The sequence below is a fragment of the Sitophilus oryzae genome, unplaced genomic scaffold (genome assembly GCF_002938485.1).
Source record: "Sitophilus oryzae breed Bouriz unplaced genomic scaffold, Soryzae_2.0 scaffold_966_pilon_pilon, whole genome shotgun sequence".
NCBI classification, from domain to species: Eukaryota; Metazoa; Arthropoda; class Insecta; order Coleoptera; family Curculionidae; genus Sitophilus; species Sitophilus oryzae.
In genome coordinates this window covers 813389-831598 of record NW_022147601.1, presented here as the reverse complement: position 1 = coordinate 831598, position 18210 = coordinate 813389, and the positions used below count along the sequence as shown (strand labels likewise).

General features: G+C 32.6%; 1 protein-coding gene across 1 annotated transcript in view; it reads left to right on the top strand.

Annotated features, from left to right (window-relative positions):
* Window positions 1-289: 289 nt before the first annotated feature.
* The window catches only part of LOC115891136 (choline O-acetyltransferase), a 57565-nt gene continuing 39644 nt past the window's right edge, over window positions 290-18210 (top strand). The window contains exons 1-3 of the mRNA XM_030911533.1: window positions 290-506; window positions 625-1287; window positions 9662-9750. Coding sequence (XP_030767393.1) covers window positions 290-506; window positions 625-1287; window positions 9662-9750 — 969 coding nt within the window. The remainder of the gene's footprint in view (window positions 507-624; window positions 1288-9661; window positions 9751-18210) is intronic.

Sequence of the window (18210 nt, the reverse complement as noted above, 5' to 3'; positions counted from 1 at the left end):
ATAAATTTAAAGTATATATACCTTGTTTAACAATATCCATAGTGGCTTTCTAATTATAATGTACGTTTACTCATATACAGAACTACTTCATGAATGTTATTCTTTCACTGATATAAGATAATGATCGCAAAATTTATTTTTAGTGAAAATATTTCATAACAAAAAACGCTGTTTATGAAAAAAATAATATACAGATATTGAACATTGCTATAAGCACAGAATATCTAGCTATTGCTAAGATGTATTCAGATATTAGTAAATTTTAACTTTTTTTTTTCGATTTTTGTCCATGGACGAAGCAACTGTGAGGCGTCCCAAACTGAACCCTCCCCTGGTTGGTTCTTCAAACACAGCAGGAGCTCAACCTAAAATTCCCCTGCTGTTCCTCAAATGCAGGAGCCCTAATCTAAAAGCAAGGCCCAAAAGCTCCTGTTGTACTTTCAAAGATATCGTCTCTGATGAGCATCACAAGAACTTTCAAAGAGCAGAAAATCTGCTTTTCCGAAGTAAAAACTGTGCCTCTCGGCATTAGAATTACCCCTTCTTCCGATCACCATAGGGCCATCGTCGACTATAATAAAAAGCAAGAAAATTTTCATACTCTTATTTTTCCCCTGATGACAGGGATCTTTAATGTTCGAAACCTCAAAGGTGTTGTAGTGCTTTTTGTCGACAACTCGGCAATAATTGAGGACCTTACTTCCCAAGGCTTCGAGGTCAGAGAAAAGCATCGTTTCTCACGAGACGGTATTCCTATAGCCGTCGTCAAGGTCAGAGTACCCAAACACCAAACCCACATCTTCGACATCACGCATGTCGATGGCCCGCTGATGGTTCGGGTGGTGACGCCGAGGCGCGGTAATGGGGTACGTCAGTACCACAATTGCCAGCAATTCGGCCATGCCGATGCCGCCTCGAACTGCTTTGCGGCCCCGCGTTGCGTGAGAAATCCCATCACACCAAATCCTGTGATAAAGAGGCTGATGCACCTGCAATTTGTTCAAATTGCGGAGGTCCGCATCCAGCTAGCCACAATTCATGCCCAAAAAATCCGAGAAATCGTAATCCCAATACTGACATCCTTGGAACCCTCAAAGGTCCCGACTCCTATCCCTCCAAATCCTACACTTTATGCTTCAGTGCTCAAAAGCAATCTCAACAACTCGCCTCAAGGAAATACCCCTGGGTCATTCCTATCCATCTCTTCAATAAACCAAGAACTCCATAAACAACTACTTGAACAAGTAGCCAGTCATGTCAAAACCATGGTTTCCAAACATACTACAAGTATGTTACCCCCTATGATCTAATCTCCATTCTTTCGGTACCAAATCCCTCCCAAAAACTGTCTGCCGGACAACACAAACTCTTCTGACGTAGTGTCCAGTCGCTTCTAAATCTCGCATCCCAATACTAGCCTTCAGGCACCTAGGTCTTCGCCCCTTCCCTTCCCCAACACATAAGCAGGAATAAGAGCTGCGATTCTTCGGCCGCTGATTCCCCGGAGGTGGATCGTTTTTAGTGGGTATTTCGAATCCCACACTGTCTAGGGGTTATTTCTATGACTGTCTCTCTCGATATGGTCATGGAAATGATCACTATTCGTCTATAAAAGATTTTTAAACCACAAAAGAAAAAAAACTCAGCATTTGCCATAAAATAGCGAGCAATTTCTTATAAAACCATATAAATTATATATCACTGTAATCACAAAACTTCAATCTATTTCCGTATTGTAACGGAATTTTAAATTGTGTCTTTATTTTCGAGAAAATTTACTCCAAACATATGGAATATTTGATTGATTTTGACCATCAAAATCTTAAAAATAAAAAAGTCGTCTAAAAATGTGCTACAATACGGACTAGTGAAAGCATTTTCTTCACAAGTTTCTTAAGCAAACAAGTCCAATTATTGCAAAAATACACACTTCAAATAACCGCGTCGTCTACGTCATTAAATTATCCACGGTCGACGGGCCGCGTTCACAAAGAGAAAACGAAAAGAAAAAAGACCAATATTGCTAAGGCCCGTTCCCCAGCCATGCCCAATTGACTCGGGGCACGAGATAAAGCCGCCTTTACACTGCGGAAGTTGTAAAGGGCCCATTGTCGTATCCGTGGAGGGTTAGATTAGTAGGGCAGGAATACCTCTACGAAAAATTCTTTGGAAATTTATAATTTGACTTTATATTTAGTCCAAACAAACAAGTTATTCATAAACACATAATATTTTTTCCATAGCAACTGTTAAAATTGCTTTATATCTATCAAAAATAGTACTTTAAGGGTAGATTAAATGATACTTTAACGACGAGGATAGGTTAAAAACTTTATGTCTTCTCGCACGTTTTTTTAATTGCTCCCATTTTTGAAAAATTTTATATTCCTTTTCATAAGTTATTCGGGATTTAAATGGAAGTATATAGTACTATTCTTTTAAAAGTTCCTCAATATGGCCTAGTTACGAAAATTGGTAATTTTTTTTAATGAAAAATAAGTTGGCGTTAGCGAATTCAGAAATTGTTTTACTCTTTGGTTAACAATAATATTTTTCAGGATTGTCAAGTTGACATTAAAGCTAGGTTAGTTAGGTGGTTGGTTGCTAAATAAAACATAGATTATTGAAAATGATTTAATAAGAATAACAAAGGCATTTTACCGCAAGATCCGAAGAGATTTCACTTAAAGGTATTTATAAACTTTCTCAGTGAGAATATTAACTCCCCTGTTTCTTATACCTATTTCAGTTAAAGGGACGTAAGAACTATAGGAAGTAAATTTTGTTTTCATGTTTTGACGATATCTTAGAGTTTAGAATTATCAAGATTATTGAATAATTATAGTTGTTTAATAAGGAAATTAATAGAAGACTTGGAAATAGGATGATACTTTCATGTTATAGTTGATAGATCGCCCCCATTTCTCTTAATTTGTTTTTATTTCAGTACAGTTAATCACAAATTGAATTGATGTAGCAAAAAACAGCTATATATTTTCAAACATCTTATTCAAATAGTTCTTTACATACTGTTAAACTGTATTAACTACAAAGCATTTAGCAAAATTATAAGGTAATAAATTTTGTAGATATAATTTATGAAAATTTATAATATATAGAGATTAGAACACAACTCTGAAGGAAAAGAAATACTCAAAACTCATTAAATATACTCTTTTATTAAAATAACAACATACAAAAACATCCATGCAAAACCGTAATAATCAGAACATTATCCACATTATAATTTTATTAAATTTGTGTCCACACTCTGTCAGGAAAGCCAGAAATGTTTGTTTAAATATTAGCTTATTTTAAATCTCGCCAGAAACACATCAGAATATATCACAGCCACAACTATAGGTTAATTGTAGTACTAAATTTTATACCTAGTAAGTGATGGCGTTAACTAACAAGCATAGATAAAAACAATTATTAATATAGAGTGTACTATACAATGTCCAGCTTATTTATGAAATGACTTTCACTTCAAATGTGAGGAATACCAGTAAAATAAAACATAATTTTTGGTTTGGTTTGGTGTTTGATATTCTAACTACATCTATTACTTGTGTGTTATCTTTGTGTATATCCTGTAAAGTAAAAAAATATATATTTCAAGAAATATGAAAACAATGCAATAGATATCAAACAGATTCATAAAAACTACTTACAATTATTGTACATAATTATATATTTCAAGTGTTATTTGATGTTTCGTCCCATTACCAACATTACCTTATTTAGGTCTTCTTCTACTAACTCAACTTTTAAACCTGTTTTAAACCTTTCTTTATATTTTAAAACTGATTTACAACAATCTGTAATGCCCGCGCTATTTCCTGAAATATAAGTTAATCTATTTATTATCATATAGTACATACATAAACCTGAAAATTACTGATACGAGGAAACTTCTCAAAATAATTAGAGAATCTTTTACAAACATCTGACTAATTCTATTGTCACCAATTTGTAACGAGCTTCATCGTTTCTAATACGTTTTAAGCGTTTTAGACATTTTGAATATCTTCCAGCCTATTCGTCAATTCTGATCGGTGAAAGAGTAATAATTAGTACTGCAGGTTGCAGGTTAAATAAAAGAACAAAATCAAGTAGAATTTGTGAATAAAAACTCAAAAATAATGAAAATATTTAGAAAAAGGAACCGTAAACGTCACAATGTCAGCCAAGTGTCAGAGTTCAACTGGATTTACCAGATTATCAAATTTGAACGACGAAGTACAGTCGATTCCAGTTTAGAGATTTTCGTTTTAAGCCTCCCATACCGGGAAGTCCGCCATGTTGGGAAGTTTTAAATGAATACAAGTATAGTTTGCATATGGCGTTTGGTCGCCTCAGCCTGAATATCTGTTGGTAATGCATTTATTTCGTTTTGAGCCATTTCTGGCTCCAATTCAATCAGCAAACGACACGAAAGAGAATTAAAAATACTGACAACCAAAGAAACAGCTTCATTTATTTGTCAAACTGGTTAGAACCAACGCCAACCCAGCATCAAATCAATTTTACTTAATCAAAGAAACAAAATGAATTATTTGACAGTTTCTGACAGACAGCAGCCCTGTTAAACCATTCTGCCTATTCTATCGACTGACAGATATTACTGTACCGGCTACCGGATATTGCCTGGCTTTTATTGCGGGCGTCTGCAGGGAGTGGGGCCATTGTTATGACAGGAGCGGCGTGTCACGGCATCATAAATTATGACAGGATAGCAGCGACAATTCCGCTTCCTACGTCACGGGGATTCTAAGCCCTTGAATGAAACGGGAAGTTTTAATTGATATTTATCGAGTTCCAGGGGCAGCGGGAGCAGACTCAGGGTCGTATTACTTGGTGGGGTTTGTTTTACCTCAGCCTCCACTACATTAGTGTGTTTTTTCTGTTTAATTCCATATAACATGGTGGGGATTATTATTGCTCGGTACACTGCAAGTTTCGTTTTTGTGCTCAAGTCATGATTGTAGAAACCCCTATCATTTATACTAAAGTCAACTAATCAGTTACCTCGTCAATGAACAAATCAGTAGAACAATCGCAGTAGATATATAAATTAGCGATGGGAACTATCGATTGAATTAGACTATCGAATGGTTACTGAATGAATGATTTCAACTATCGAATGGTTTTATTCGAATAAAATTATTCATTCATTTGTATACTAAAGCATATGTGACAAACCTTTCGCCAAAGGACTAAATGGTTATCGTTGAGCCAATGACTATCGAATGTTTTGATAAAATGAAATTTAGGCATTCGTTTGATTTTTGTAAAAGTGTCATTGCATTATTAGTTCTTCCAAATTTTATAACTTCTGCCTTATAAATACTGTATATTTTGCGTTTATTAAAATATTTAAAATACTCAAAATAGTAGTTTTTAATTGACGATTGTGTGCGTACGCAGGTGGTCAAAATTTTTCCGAAAAGTTTGTGTGATTTTCCGTAGCCCGATCTTTCAATTATTTAATTTTATATGGTATATGGTCTATTTTTAATGGGAAATTTTGAGAAGTAGCAATTTTTAAGAGAGATGAGATGAACTTATTAATTAATTTTAAAATACATATTTGTATTTTAGATGTTTTAATAATAAGAATTAGTTGGAACTTTTCTAATAATTATATTAATTACTGTGGTTAAGTAAATGGTTATCGAACTCAGACTATGGGTGAGAAAATTAAATTAAAAGTTTTACACGTACAATTCTAAAAAGTTAACGATGTTTGTATTTGTTTATGCTAATTCTCTTACATGTAGTTTTTTGCGAAGAAATATTTCATTTATTTTAGTAAGTAAATACCAGTAAAAGTAAATATTATTATTAAATAGTAATATAAAGTACCGAATATAAATAATTTTGATTTCTAATTTTTATTTATATTTTCCTTTGCATTACACTGCACGCTTAGAAAATTAATAAATGCTTATATTTCATGATTTTAAAATTTGTTGTTAATATAACAAATTAGTTCTGTAATTATTATTATTTAATAAACCAACGTTATTGGCCAAAAAATTGAGAGACTATATATTATTTTAAATAGGATCTAATATAAATAATTTTGACATCAAATTTGTTTTGGTTTGGTTTGGTTTAAATTATATTTTGCTACTACTTAAAAAAAAATGTTTATATTAAATGATTTCAAATTTTGTTGTTAATAGGTATAACAAATTATTACTGTTATTATTATTTATTAAACCAGTCTTTGCCTAAACACATTAAAAATAATTTTCCTACATCCAAAATAACAAGTATTATTGCAGTGTAACAACAGAATATTAATAAAAAATATAAAAATATATAGACATACTATCCCTAACTAACTAAAGCCAAACAATAATATTCTTTGCTAATATCACTATCACCGAGACTAATACCAATATATGGCAACTGCGCCCTTCATAATGTATTTCTGTGTAAATACTAGCACCTCAATAAAAAATAATGTGTCCCATCTTTATCTGACTCCACAAAAAATCAAAGATGCCGGCTTTTCATAGCATTGGTTTGACACAGACCGGTTTTTCGAAGAAAACCTACGTCGCCGGGCGACAACTAAAATCCAGTTAATATTTTATTATAATCGATCTGACGAATAAATAAATTTTCTAAAATGAATGAATTTATAAAATGAATGGTTTTGCTGCCGAATTAATAGAATACAATATTTCAAGGCAGATGACGCATGTATTCGATAATTTTTATTCGAATAGTTTTCAACGAATGTTTTTTTACTAGCTATCGAATTATTCGAATGAATTGCAACTATCGAATGTTTCGATAGTATTCATTCGATAGTTCCCACTACTAATATAAATCATACTAAAGGACTCATTAATTTTTAAAGATTATCTCTTATTCACAAATCTTTTTTCAGATGCAGACTTTGTTCTATAATAGTCAATATTTTATCCACTCTTTGTAGGTTTTTTTTCGGGGAATTCCTAAGGGATTTTGACAAAATGAGTGAGCGGTACGTGATCGGAATATCGAACAATCCTCAACTCCTTTTACTTCAGCTGGAGATAAACGAATTTTAGAGTTTATTTTGTCGATTTAGACGCTATTCTTGCAGAAAAAAAAAACAATAAATTCCGTTTTGTATATTAAGTAGCTCTCTGTCAACTCAGTCTTGAAAAGGATTTTACTAAAAACAAACTTACCCATACAGTTTTGGAAAAATAAAAAGAAATATTTTAGAAAACAAAAATAAATTCGATAATTATAAATATTACAGGGTTGTTGACCACATACGACACGGAATATTGTAGCTAAACGATGAGATTTTTACAAATTGTAAGTTTTGTAAGATACAGAGTGTACCAAATAAGTAAAAAATATTATAGTTGTATTTTTTTAAATGGAACACCCTGTATATTATTCTATTTTTGGATTCTACGATTGAAATAAAGGTAAATTTGATTAAGGTTTATCACACTTAAACCTTACCGTTTTGAAATATTTCAATTTTATGAAATTGCAGTAAAATTTTAAGGCCTCATTTCTCCAAGGGTAATGCTTTTTAATACTCAAATATTTACTGACGATTATTTATTGATCAGATATTGTGTTGCAATAATAAAAATTTTACTACCTTATACAGAGTGTCCAAAAATGTATATTAAATAATTACTAGCTTTAAACGGCAATAACTTGTTTAATTTAAATAGAACACCCTATATATTTTAGGTGAATCAGATGCACAATATTATATTTTTACAGCCGAGCTACCACCTGAATCCCCAGCGGGAAATTTAAATTCCAGTTAGTCAGCCCGGCACCGAATATGTCCATGGTTGGCAAAAAAGAATTTAAAAATCGCGACTTCGATTAAGTAACTAAATGTTTAACTGGTATCGAATATAGCTTACTGAATTTCCTAATTTCAACCAGTAAATATACTTGGAGTTTTATTTTGATTTATTTCCGTTGGTAACCTTTAGTTTCCTAGGGTGTTCTTTGACCTTTAAATGTCCCTTTGTATAAGGTGACTGAAAATTCTAGAACCCTTAGAATAAAAGGTCATATCAAAAGAAATTTTATACAGTATCACTTTAAAATTACATTATATCATTTTAAATAATAAAAATTATCGATACACAGTTAAAACTAAATTAAATTGAAAGTCATACGTGAAATCAACTTGTCAGCGCCACAGATGATTTACTAGTTAAAGTCTTGCATTTTAGACGTTTTTTTTTCTGGAAAAATCTGTGCTTGTACGTTGTTACATATTTTTATATCTAGTTATAATTTTTCTGAAGCTTCTATCGTTCGGTAACAAAACGCACTCTCAACCCCGATGACATCACCTTATCAACTATGCACCCCCTCCCATAGTTTCAACCCTTGTACGAGGCCAATCTACCCCATCTAACGAGCGTACGGTCAATTTGGCCGCAGTTTTTCGTGTTTCCGTGACGTATCGACCTAATCTCCTTCCCCCACAGTGGTTCTCCAACTCCCCAGCAACCCCCGCAAGGCCTCAATCAAACTTTCAAACACCCCCCTTGCCTGGACGTCTATATCAGGTGGTGAAATCTTGTCTGTGTCACTTGTACCGTATGATCGAAAAAAAAATGTGTAGATTTATACCGTATGATCGAATAAAAACGGCGTCAGCGATGGTTATAAAATGCCGATCAATGACATTTCCGATATAATTTTACATATAAAATGACAGCGATCTTAATTTCGCAGCCATCGCTGACACCGTTTTTATTCGATCATACGGTATGTCATCGATCGTCATTTCCCAGCCAACTGGACGCCGTTTTTGTCGATCATACGGTAGTATAACATATTCTTTCAAAAAATCATAAATTATACGAACTTTTTCTTAACAAAACCTGAAGTACATTGTCTAGAGCACATCAAATAATACGAAACTTGTTTGATAAACTTTAAATTTAATAGAGTTTCTTTGGAGTTTTGCATAATAGACTACCTCTGTGAGATTGGCGGCCTGTCTTCAGTTCTGTATTACATGTAAGGAGAAACCATCAAAACTTTTGTTGAACGTGTTGTTTAATTATAAGTATACAAACTATAGATTACCAACAATATTCTCAGTGCGGTGTTTTAGTTTGTTTGTTTTGAGGAATAGAGAAGCATATAAAATACTTGTTCAGGTTCAAAATTAGATGTTATTTTCACAGAATTAGTATTCTAATGATGAAGAAAAGTAATTTACTATGCTTCTAAAACTTCATTAAAACTTGAAGATATAAAGTTTCTTTAGAAATGATAAAAATGGTAAACTGTAAAGAAATTTTACATAAATTAATCTCCTGATTTCGCTAATGCTAAAATTGATGCATCGGAAATCGGAACCTTTAAACGCAAATATATTGAAAACTTTTATCTTGAAGCTTTGGCATTAATAAATGTGTGTAAAAGTATCACATTTCAAGAAAAAGGGTTTACCAATGTTCTTAAAAATAAACAAAATATATTATTTTTATTTAACTTTTCGAGAGCTGCAACTTCGTCGGGAAGCATTTTAGGGCATATATTCATAGGAACTTGTTTTAGTTTTATTTTTATCTGTAGAATCACACATCGAAGTTCGATACACTATTTTTTGACACCCTGTATATAAATTGACGAAAGTTATATTTTGATTTTTTAGGATGGCGAGAATCGTTGCTGTCCCTACCCAAAAAGCTGCTATCTGGCGCGTCCCTGGTACACTACAACTCAAGCTCGGTCTCAAAAGAGGTAAGTAGTACCCCTGTATACAGGGTTGTTTACCACATACGACACGGAGTACTGTAGCTAAACGATTAGATTTTTACAAATTGTAAGTTTTGGGTTCGTTGAAGGACTATTAGAGCTACAATTTAAAAATATTTTTACAAGATACAGAGAGTCCCAAACAAATAAAAAATATCAAAGTTGTATTTTTTTAAATAGAACACCCTGTATATTATTGCATTTTTAGTTTCTACGATTAAAATAAAGGTAAATTTGATTAAGGTTTATTACACTTAAACCTTACCGTTTTTGAAATATTTTCAATTTTACGAAATTGCAGTATAAATTTTAAGGCTTCATTTCTCCGAGGATATCAAAGTTTTTTAATACTAAATATTCACTGAAGATTATTTATTGATCAGTTATTGTGTTGCAATAATAAAAATTATACTACCTTATACAGAGTGTCTAAAATTTATTTTAAATAATTATTAGCTTTAAACGGCAATAACTTATTTACTTTAAATAGAACACCCTGTATATTTTATGAGAATCAAATGCACAATTTAATTGTCTATCAAATTGTATTATACCATTTCTTACCTATCCTTCAAGTTTTCGTAGAAAATGCATTTTCTTATAATTTAGACCTCATTTATCAATATACCCATGGAATATTGACATTTTAGATTGTTTTATAACAACAAATGTACAAAATGTAATAGACTAGTAATATTATCGTTTTTACTAAAACGATAATATTACTAGGCCATTTGTATGCAAAAAGAAAACTATTTAAATCTTTATAAAAGAGTATACCATTAATTAAATATACCACCAGTATTTCCACCCAAATACTAATTAACTACATACTTAATTGTGTTCGTTAATAAATTATTCTAAATAAAGGTGGATTTGAATCAGAAATCAATATAATAATAAGTTATGAAAATGAACGTCTCTGTTGTTATAAATAAGCATGTGTCAAAAAATTAAATATCATTTTTAAAGTGTTACTTTTTACCACACTGTCTAATACACATACATAATTCAGTTTTTTAGTATTTGGAGCAATTATTATTAATCAACGCAAACAGTCAATTAATGTAGTTTGAATACTGGAATCATATTAATTGGTCCTCTTTAACAAATATTTAAACAGTTTTTTTATTTTTTAATGAAATAAACGAACTATATCGACAATATTAGTATCTGTACTCTTTAAAAATTCTTTAAAAATCTTTAAAAATAATCTAAAATGTCAGTATTCCATGGGTATATTGATAAATGAGTTCTAAATTACAAGAAAATGCATTTTCTACGGAAACTTGAAGGGATAGGTAAAAAATGGTATAATGCAATTTGATAGACAATTAAATTGTGCATCTGATTCTCCTAAAATATACAGGGTATTCTATTTAAATTAAAGAAGTTATTGGCGTTTGAAGCTAGAAATTATTTAAAATAAATTTTTAGACACTCTGTATAAGGTAGTAAAGTTTTTATTATTGCAATACAATAACTGATCAATAAATAAATTTCAGTAAATATTTAGTATTAAAAACTTTGATATCCTCGGAGAAATGAAGCCTTAAAATTTATACTGCAATTTCACAAAATTGAAGATATTTCAAAAACGGTAAGGTTTAAGTGTAATAAACGTTAATCAAATTTACCATTATTTTAATCGTAGAAACTAAAAATGTAATAATATATAGGGTGTTCCATTTAAAAAAATACAACTTTGATATTTTTTATTTATTTGGGATACTCTGTATCTTGTAAAAATATTTTTAAATTGTAGCTCTAATAGTCCTTCAACGAACCCAAAACTTACAATTTGTAAAAATCTAGCCGTTTAGCTACAATACTCCGTGTCGTATATGGTGAACAACCCTGTAGGATATATAAACAAGGGCAGTGCCGTATAATCGAAAAATTCAATCAATGACGTTTCCCATACAATTTTACGTATAAAATGAAAACGATCTTCATTTCATCGCCGTCGTTGACGCCGTTTTTTTTGGATCATACGGTATTTACAAATAATACCACAAGACTAAATCACAACTTATTCATTATCATCTTATCATAATTATCTCATGAAATTTTTCGATTTTGGTCAGGTTACAGATTTTGATGAAACTACAGTTATTTACTAATTAAAAGGCATAGAATACGAAAATGTAGGTTATTTTGTCGTAGTTCAGTATGACCTGTATGTAACATTTTAGCAACCAAGAAAAATCGTTCTAAAACAAGGAGTCGAAAAAATACGTTTTTTACAAAACCAAAACACTTAAACCTTCAAGTCATTATATATTCTAAATCTACATAAAATTTCCTAGAAATACTGAAATTTTTACAATTTTACGTGCATATTTACTGCTTTTTTAAGAGCCTTGAAAACTTGTAAATTTAAATAAAAAATCGGTAAAAAAACTTTTAAGTTAAACGGTTTTATCTTATGTGCCCTGAAAACTTGAAAATAATAATAACAGTTAGGTATTTTGAACTTCTAGTTCAGAAATATTTTAGTACTAGGCAGAATAGCTTTTAGGCATATTAGACTAAAATAAAAACGTGGGGCCCCTCTGAAATCCTACCTATGGCAAAGCATATCTTTATACTTTGGTAGGACATGAGCTCGGCGTTCGCTGGTGAAGCCGCCACGGCTGGTTATTGATTGTCAAAATCTCCTGTTACGATTATAGTAAGTCGATGCAATCCACACTTAGTATAGAAGAAAGTATTACAGCAATAGTTAATGGGCCCCACGTTTTTATTTTTAGTCTAATATGCCTAAAAGCTATTCTGCCTAGTACTAAAATATTTCTGAACTAGAAGTTCAAAATACCTAATTGTTATTATTTTCTAGTTTTCAGTGCACATAAGATAAAACCGTTTAACTTAGAAGTTTTTACCGATTTTTTATTTTCTAGTTTTTAATATTTAACGGAAATGCCTACCGAATATTCCTCATTCTATTTAATTCATATTTAGTGCGCATCATTATTACATGGTTTTTACCTGATAATTTATTACAATCTGACGCTCGGGTGTTTCTGACTTTAACAACTCTCTCTGTCTGTCGCGTTCTGATGCTAGCCTAGACTCTGACGCCTGTGGGTGTTTCTGACGCTAACAACTCTATATGTCTGTCGCGTTCTGATGCTAGCCTAGACTCATGACGCCTCAGGTGTTTCTGACGCTAACAACTCTCTCATGTCTGTCGCGTTCTGATGCTAGCCCTAGACTCATGACGCTCAAAGTGTTTCTGACGCTAACAACTCTCTATGTCTGTCGCGTTCTGATGCTAGCCTAGACTCACATGACGCTCAGTGTGTTTCTGACGCTAACAACTCTCTATGTCTGTCGCGTTTCTGATGCTAGCCCTAGACTCATGACGCTCAGGTGTTTCTGACGCTAACAACTCTCTATGTCTGTCGCGTTCTGATGCTAGCCTAGACTCATGACGCTCAGGTGTTTCTGGACGCTAACAACTCCTCAATGTCCGTCGCGTCTCTGATGCTAGCCTAGACTCATGACGCTCAGGTGTTTCTGACGCTAACAACTCTTCTATGTCTGTCGCGTTCTGATGCTAGCCTAGACTCATGACGCTCAGGTGTTTCTGACGCTAACAACTCTCTTTGTCTGTCGCGGTTCTGATGCTAGCCCAGACTCATGACGCTCAGGTGTTTCTGACGCTAACAACTCTCTTTGTCTCTCTCTGTTGTGATGCCAGCCCTAGACTCATGACGCTCAGGTGTTTCTGCCGCTAACAACTCTCTCTGTCTGTCACGTTGTGATGATAGCTTGGACTCATGACGCTCAGGTGTTCTGACTCTACCAGCTGCCTTTGTCTCTCACGTTGTGCTATTAACCTGGCATCATGTTGCTCAGGTGTTTCTGTTGCTAACCGTTCTCTTCGTTTCTGTAGTCGACTATAAGTTTCATTTTCACTTTCTTTTGCACGTTTCGTTCTATACTTTTCTTTCGCCTTTTCGAGCCTTCTTTTTCGTTGTGTAGCAGTTTCGTTTTTATTTTTGTTTGTGTTTTTATTTATTGTTTCCATGTTGTTCCCACGAGTAATGGACATTTTAACGGTCGACCCCAGAGGTCCAGTAGAGGGGCAAAGCTATAATATACAACAAGAGGCGCCCAATCTTGAGGGGAAACGCTTGCGACATTACATTTTTAGCCACCCTAATGCCATACAGTCCTCAGCACATTTTAACCTATTACCTTAACTTGGGTGGTAAAGCTACCGCTAACTACGTAGATACATCTAATCACCTATTTTTTTTATCTGTCCTTCTAACGTCACACAATCTTGGACACAACTGTTCTGGACACGACTGCTCATGCCCTCACCTAATACGCCATTTTGTAACGACGTCCATCTTGGATTTTAAATTTTGTCATAATCACAGTATTCTACTAGTGTAGCCCTTTCATTTGATACCCATATTGAGGGGGTTGTGGAAAAATATGAAATCCGCCATTTTGTATCGGCGGCCATCTTAGATTTACAATGTTATTGATATTACTATATTGTATTGTCATCGGAACTAAAGGTGTGTACCAAATTTCAGATCAATCTGACAACAGGAAGGTACTTAAATTTCAATTTCTAATTTTGACCCAAATAAACAAACAAATAAATAAATACCGTACGAGTCGAGCTAAATAAAACCGTTTAAAAATAGTAATTTTTTTGTCATTTTTCTATGCACCACAATACACCAAAACATTTTTCCTAATTTCAATTTAATCATCTGCTGGTTAGCGAAACGCGCATCCAATGCAAAAGTAAATTGTTTTGGTGTATTGTGTTGAATTACTATCTTATTTTGCTGTTGTAACATCAAAGGTATTTTAGCAATCAACATTGCATAACTAAAAAACGAAAGTTTTATATTTTAAACCTTTTAAAACATTCCATATGCCTTTAAATAATTTATTCGGCATTTATAATCTCGCATCCCCTCCCCCATCGTTCAATTTTCTTTTTGAATAGACCAAAAATAATTCCGTTCACCCTCCAAAGCGTTTCCAACTGTCTATAGAGGGTGATTATTGGACACAGCGTGATACAGTCTCGCCAGGCTATGTCCCTGTGTGTGCGAAACACCGCGTCAAAAGCAGGTGCTTGTCCTTTGTACAAGCTATACAACCCCCCCTGTTAAAAAGGCCATACAAAGAGAGGCATAGGTCCTGTATTAATTCATTTGAAAGTGTTTTTTTTTCTCCATTTTTTTTCTGTCGAGTCTGCTGTAGTAAAATATGCTTTTATACAGGATTGTTCACCACATATGACACGGAGTATTGTAGCTAAACGATGAGATTTTTACAAATTGTAAGTTTTGGGTTCGATATAATAATAATATAAAAGAAAAGAAATAGAATAATATACAGGGTGTTCCATATAAAAAAATACAACTATAGCATTTTTTACTTATTTGGAACACTCTGTATCTTGTAAAATTATTTCTAAATTGTAGCTCTAATAGTCCTTTAACGAACCCAAAACTTAAAATTTGTAAAAATCTAATCGTTTAGCTACAATACTCCGTGTCGTATGTGGTGAACAACCTATCTGTATATGATCTAGGGTAGAAACGTACTTAAAATTTTCTAAACAATATGAACTGGCCTCAGACACACCCTAAAACTTATATTTGACAAATCATGATGACGTAACTGTGAACGATGGCTGAACAGTCTTAGAAAAAAACAACCTATCCTACTGTATAGTCTGTCCAACGAGAAGATCCTTGACAGTGATAGATGTGTCTGTCATTTTAATTTCAAAATAGTTTATTTTATATTACAAAGAAATAAGTTGGTACAACTGGAACTCATAGCGATATATTTAAAATTTGATTGACAAGATGACAAGTGATTACTTCAAAATATTGTGAAAAAAACTGTATAAAACTGAAAAAATGTAATCGAGTTATTTTATTTAATAAAAAACGGTATGTGTTAATACAAAACAAACAAGAACAAGACACTACATACCAAAAAAATATAAAAAAGAACTATTATTTACTTTCAAGCTTTATGAAACTACCCGCATTTATGATTATATTTATCAATATAACTTATGTACAAATACAAATTTGTAATATTCCACAGGAATAAATAAAACAACATAGGTAAATAAAACATGGTTGATTAATTAACTTTAATCTTAATTTTTTTAAACCAGTACCTTTTGACATTATTTTTCTGCAGTACTAAAATCCATTATTTACCTATCGTGTAATGTCGATATTTTACAGCTACTCCAGTTTTTAGTATGTGTTTAGTTTGATCCTTATATACGAGATGCACTTATCTACGACGAAATGGTATACAAACTTTATCGATGGCAACTTCATTGGTGTATAAGACTTTCTGCCTGGGCAGCGTGTATTAACCATAAACTGTGCTCTGGGTCTACAGTTAATTTTTACTCGATTTTTCCTCCACTTGACTTCAAAAGACACAAAACACACGTAATAATACGAATCAAAATGCATCATCTTCCGAAACGCAGGGTATTTAACAAAAGTTGATACACAAAATATAACCTATAATTTGGCAAGATTCTTGACAAGCGTCAAAATGACAAAATCTAAAGAATGAGTTCATACGCATCGGCGTCCGTTTGTCGTTCATCGTTCCGTCAAACCATTAAAATTGAAATACGATCTGTCATTTTTGAAATAAACCAATAAAACTGGTTAAAAACAAGAAGACACGACGCATGACGGATTTATATTTAAACTCATCCATAGATAACTTAAAAATTATTAGAAACTTTTTTTAGTACAATAAATAGATTCGTATGGGACGTCATCTGCTTTTCTTCTGTCATCGTCTGTCGAAATCTTACCTGAGAAAAAAAAACAGAGTATACCAGTTTGCTTCATTCAAGATAATTGAATAAAAAATTAACGAGTATCACCCTCCCCGAATCTTCTGCTGTTTGTTCAATGACTGTGCTAGCCATTAGGGCGTATTATTCGCAGGGCTCGGCTGTCTGGGACCCTACGGCCCCCTGTTTCACCTGCCCTGTAAGGGGTGCAGTAAATGGAATATAATTTATTATTAATCAACGCGCAGGCAACGACTGCTCTGAACGAAAGTTCGAGCTGGTTGCGTAAATATTTGATGATTTTTCTAAGGGAATAGGGAGCACGTTGGGAAATTTGACAACGTCGTCGCCGGAATTCTACAGTAGGACGTGTTTACTAGATATTGGTTACTTTCTAAATTTAATGCCTTTATTTCGTTTTATTTATTCCAAAAAATATTCTTCATAGAGAGATTCTCCATCAATTAAAAGGAAAGTTTGACGGTCACAGCTATAGGGACTACCATCAAGATCAAGCAAGAGACGTGACCAGTAGCGTGTCGTGGATAAAAGGGCGGAGGGGGCGAAGACCTTAAGGGGCGCAATGATCAATAAAGTACAAATTTACAATCAAATAAATTACAATTTTTTTTTAAATAATAAGACTACATGGAAACTTTTATTTTTTTTTTAATTATAAATTTGTTTATTAAAAAAAATAGTATACAAAACAGTTATTTCAAAGATGCAAGCGTCTTATTTAACCGATTTAAAAAAATCAATTATTTCGTCTATATTTAGATCCTGGGCTGTGTCTGCTTCAATACTGAGAAGTAATGAACATTAATGCACATAAAGATGGATATGAAGACTCTAGGTCATTGGAAATTAAAAATGATAAATATTCGTCAGGTGCAAATTTGTTGTCATTGCATTAATTTCTTCTAATAAACTGCAAACATGTTTATATTCATCAACTAAAGAATAATCCACAACAATCCATAAGACATTTTAAATTGTCATCATTGACGTCCATATCCATCCATATTGGTCCATATTTTCTCTAGAGTACCAGTTAAAATGTTTAAAGTACCATAAAACACTGATATCTTGAAATTATCTTCAGAATTTTGATGTAGGTAATCATTCTGGATTTCATCATACATTTTTTTTATTCTTTGTCTTTTTGTGGAAAATGATGTTGACGTATTGCATTTATTTGCCAAAATAGTAGCCTCTTTTTTAAAATTATTAAAATATTTTTCACTTCTTAATGATTTGAGATCTATAGTTACCGCAGTAATCATATGAGCAGCTGTACATAAGTTGATATTAACTTTTTGTAAGTGATTGGACAATATATTAATTTTATTCAGCACTTCATAATTGATTATATTTCGGTCGGTGATTCCCCGAATTTATTTCCATCGCGACTGCTTTCCTCTTCTTTTTTGGCGGCCTTTTTTGGATCTTCTTCGTTATGTCTAGCCATTGTATTTTTATTTATAGACAATGGTCTAGAAGTGGTAGCGTAGTTTCAAGTTTCAAACCCATATGAAAACTTTCGTACGTAGTATATACGCCTACTTCATTAGAGATTTAAATTATTAAATATAAGCCTTGTTTAATACAAGGATATA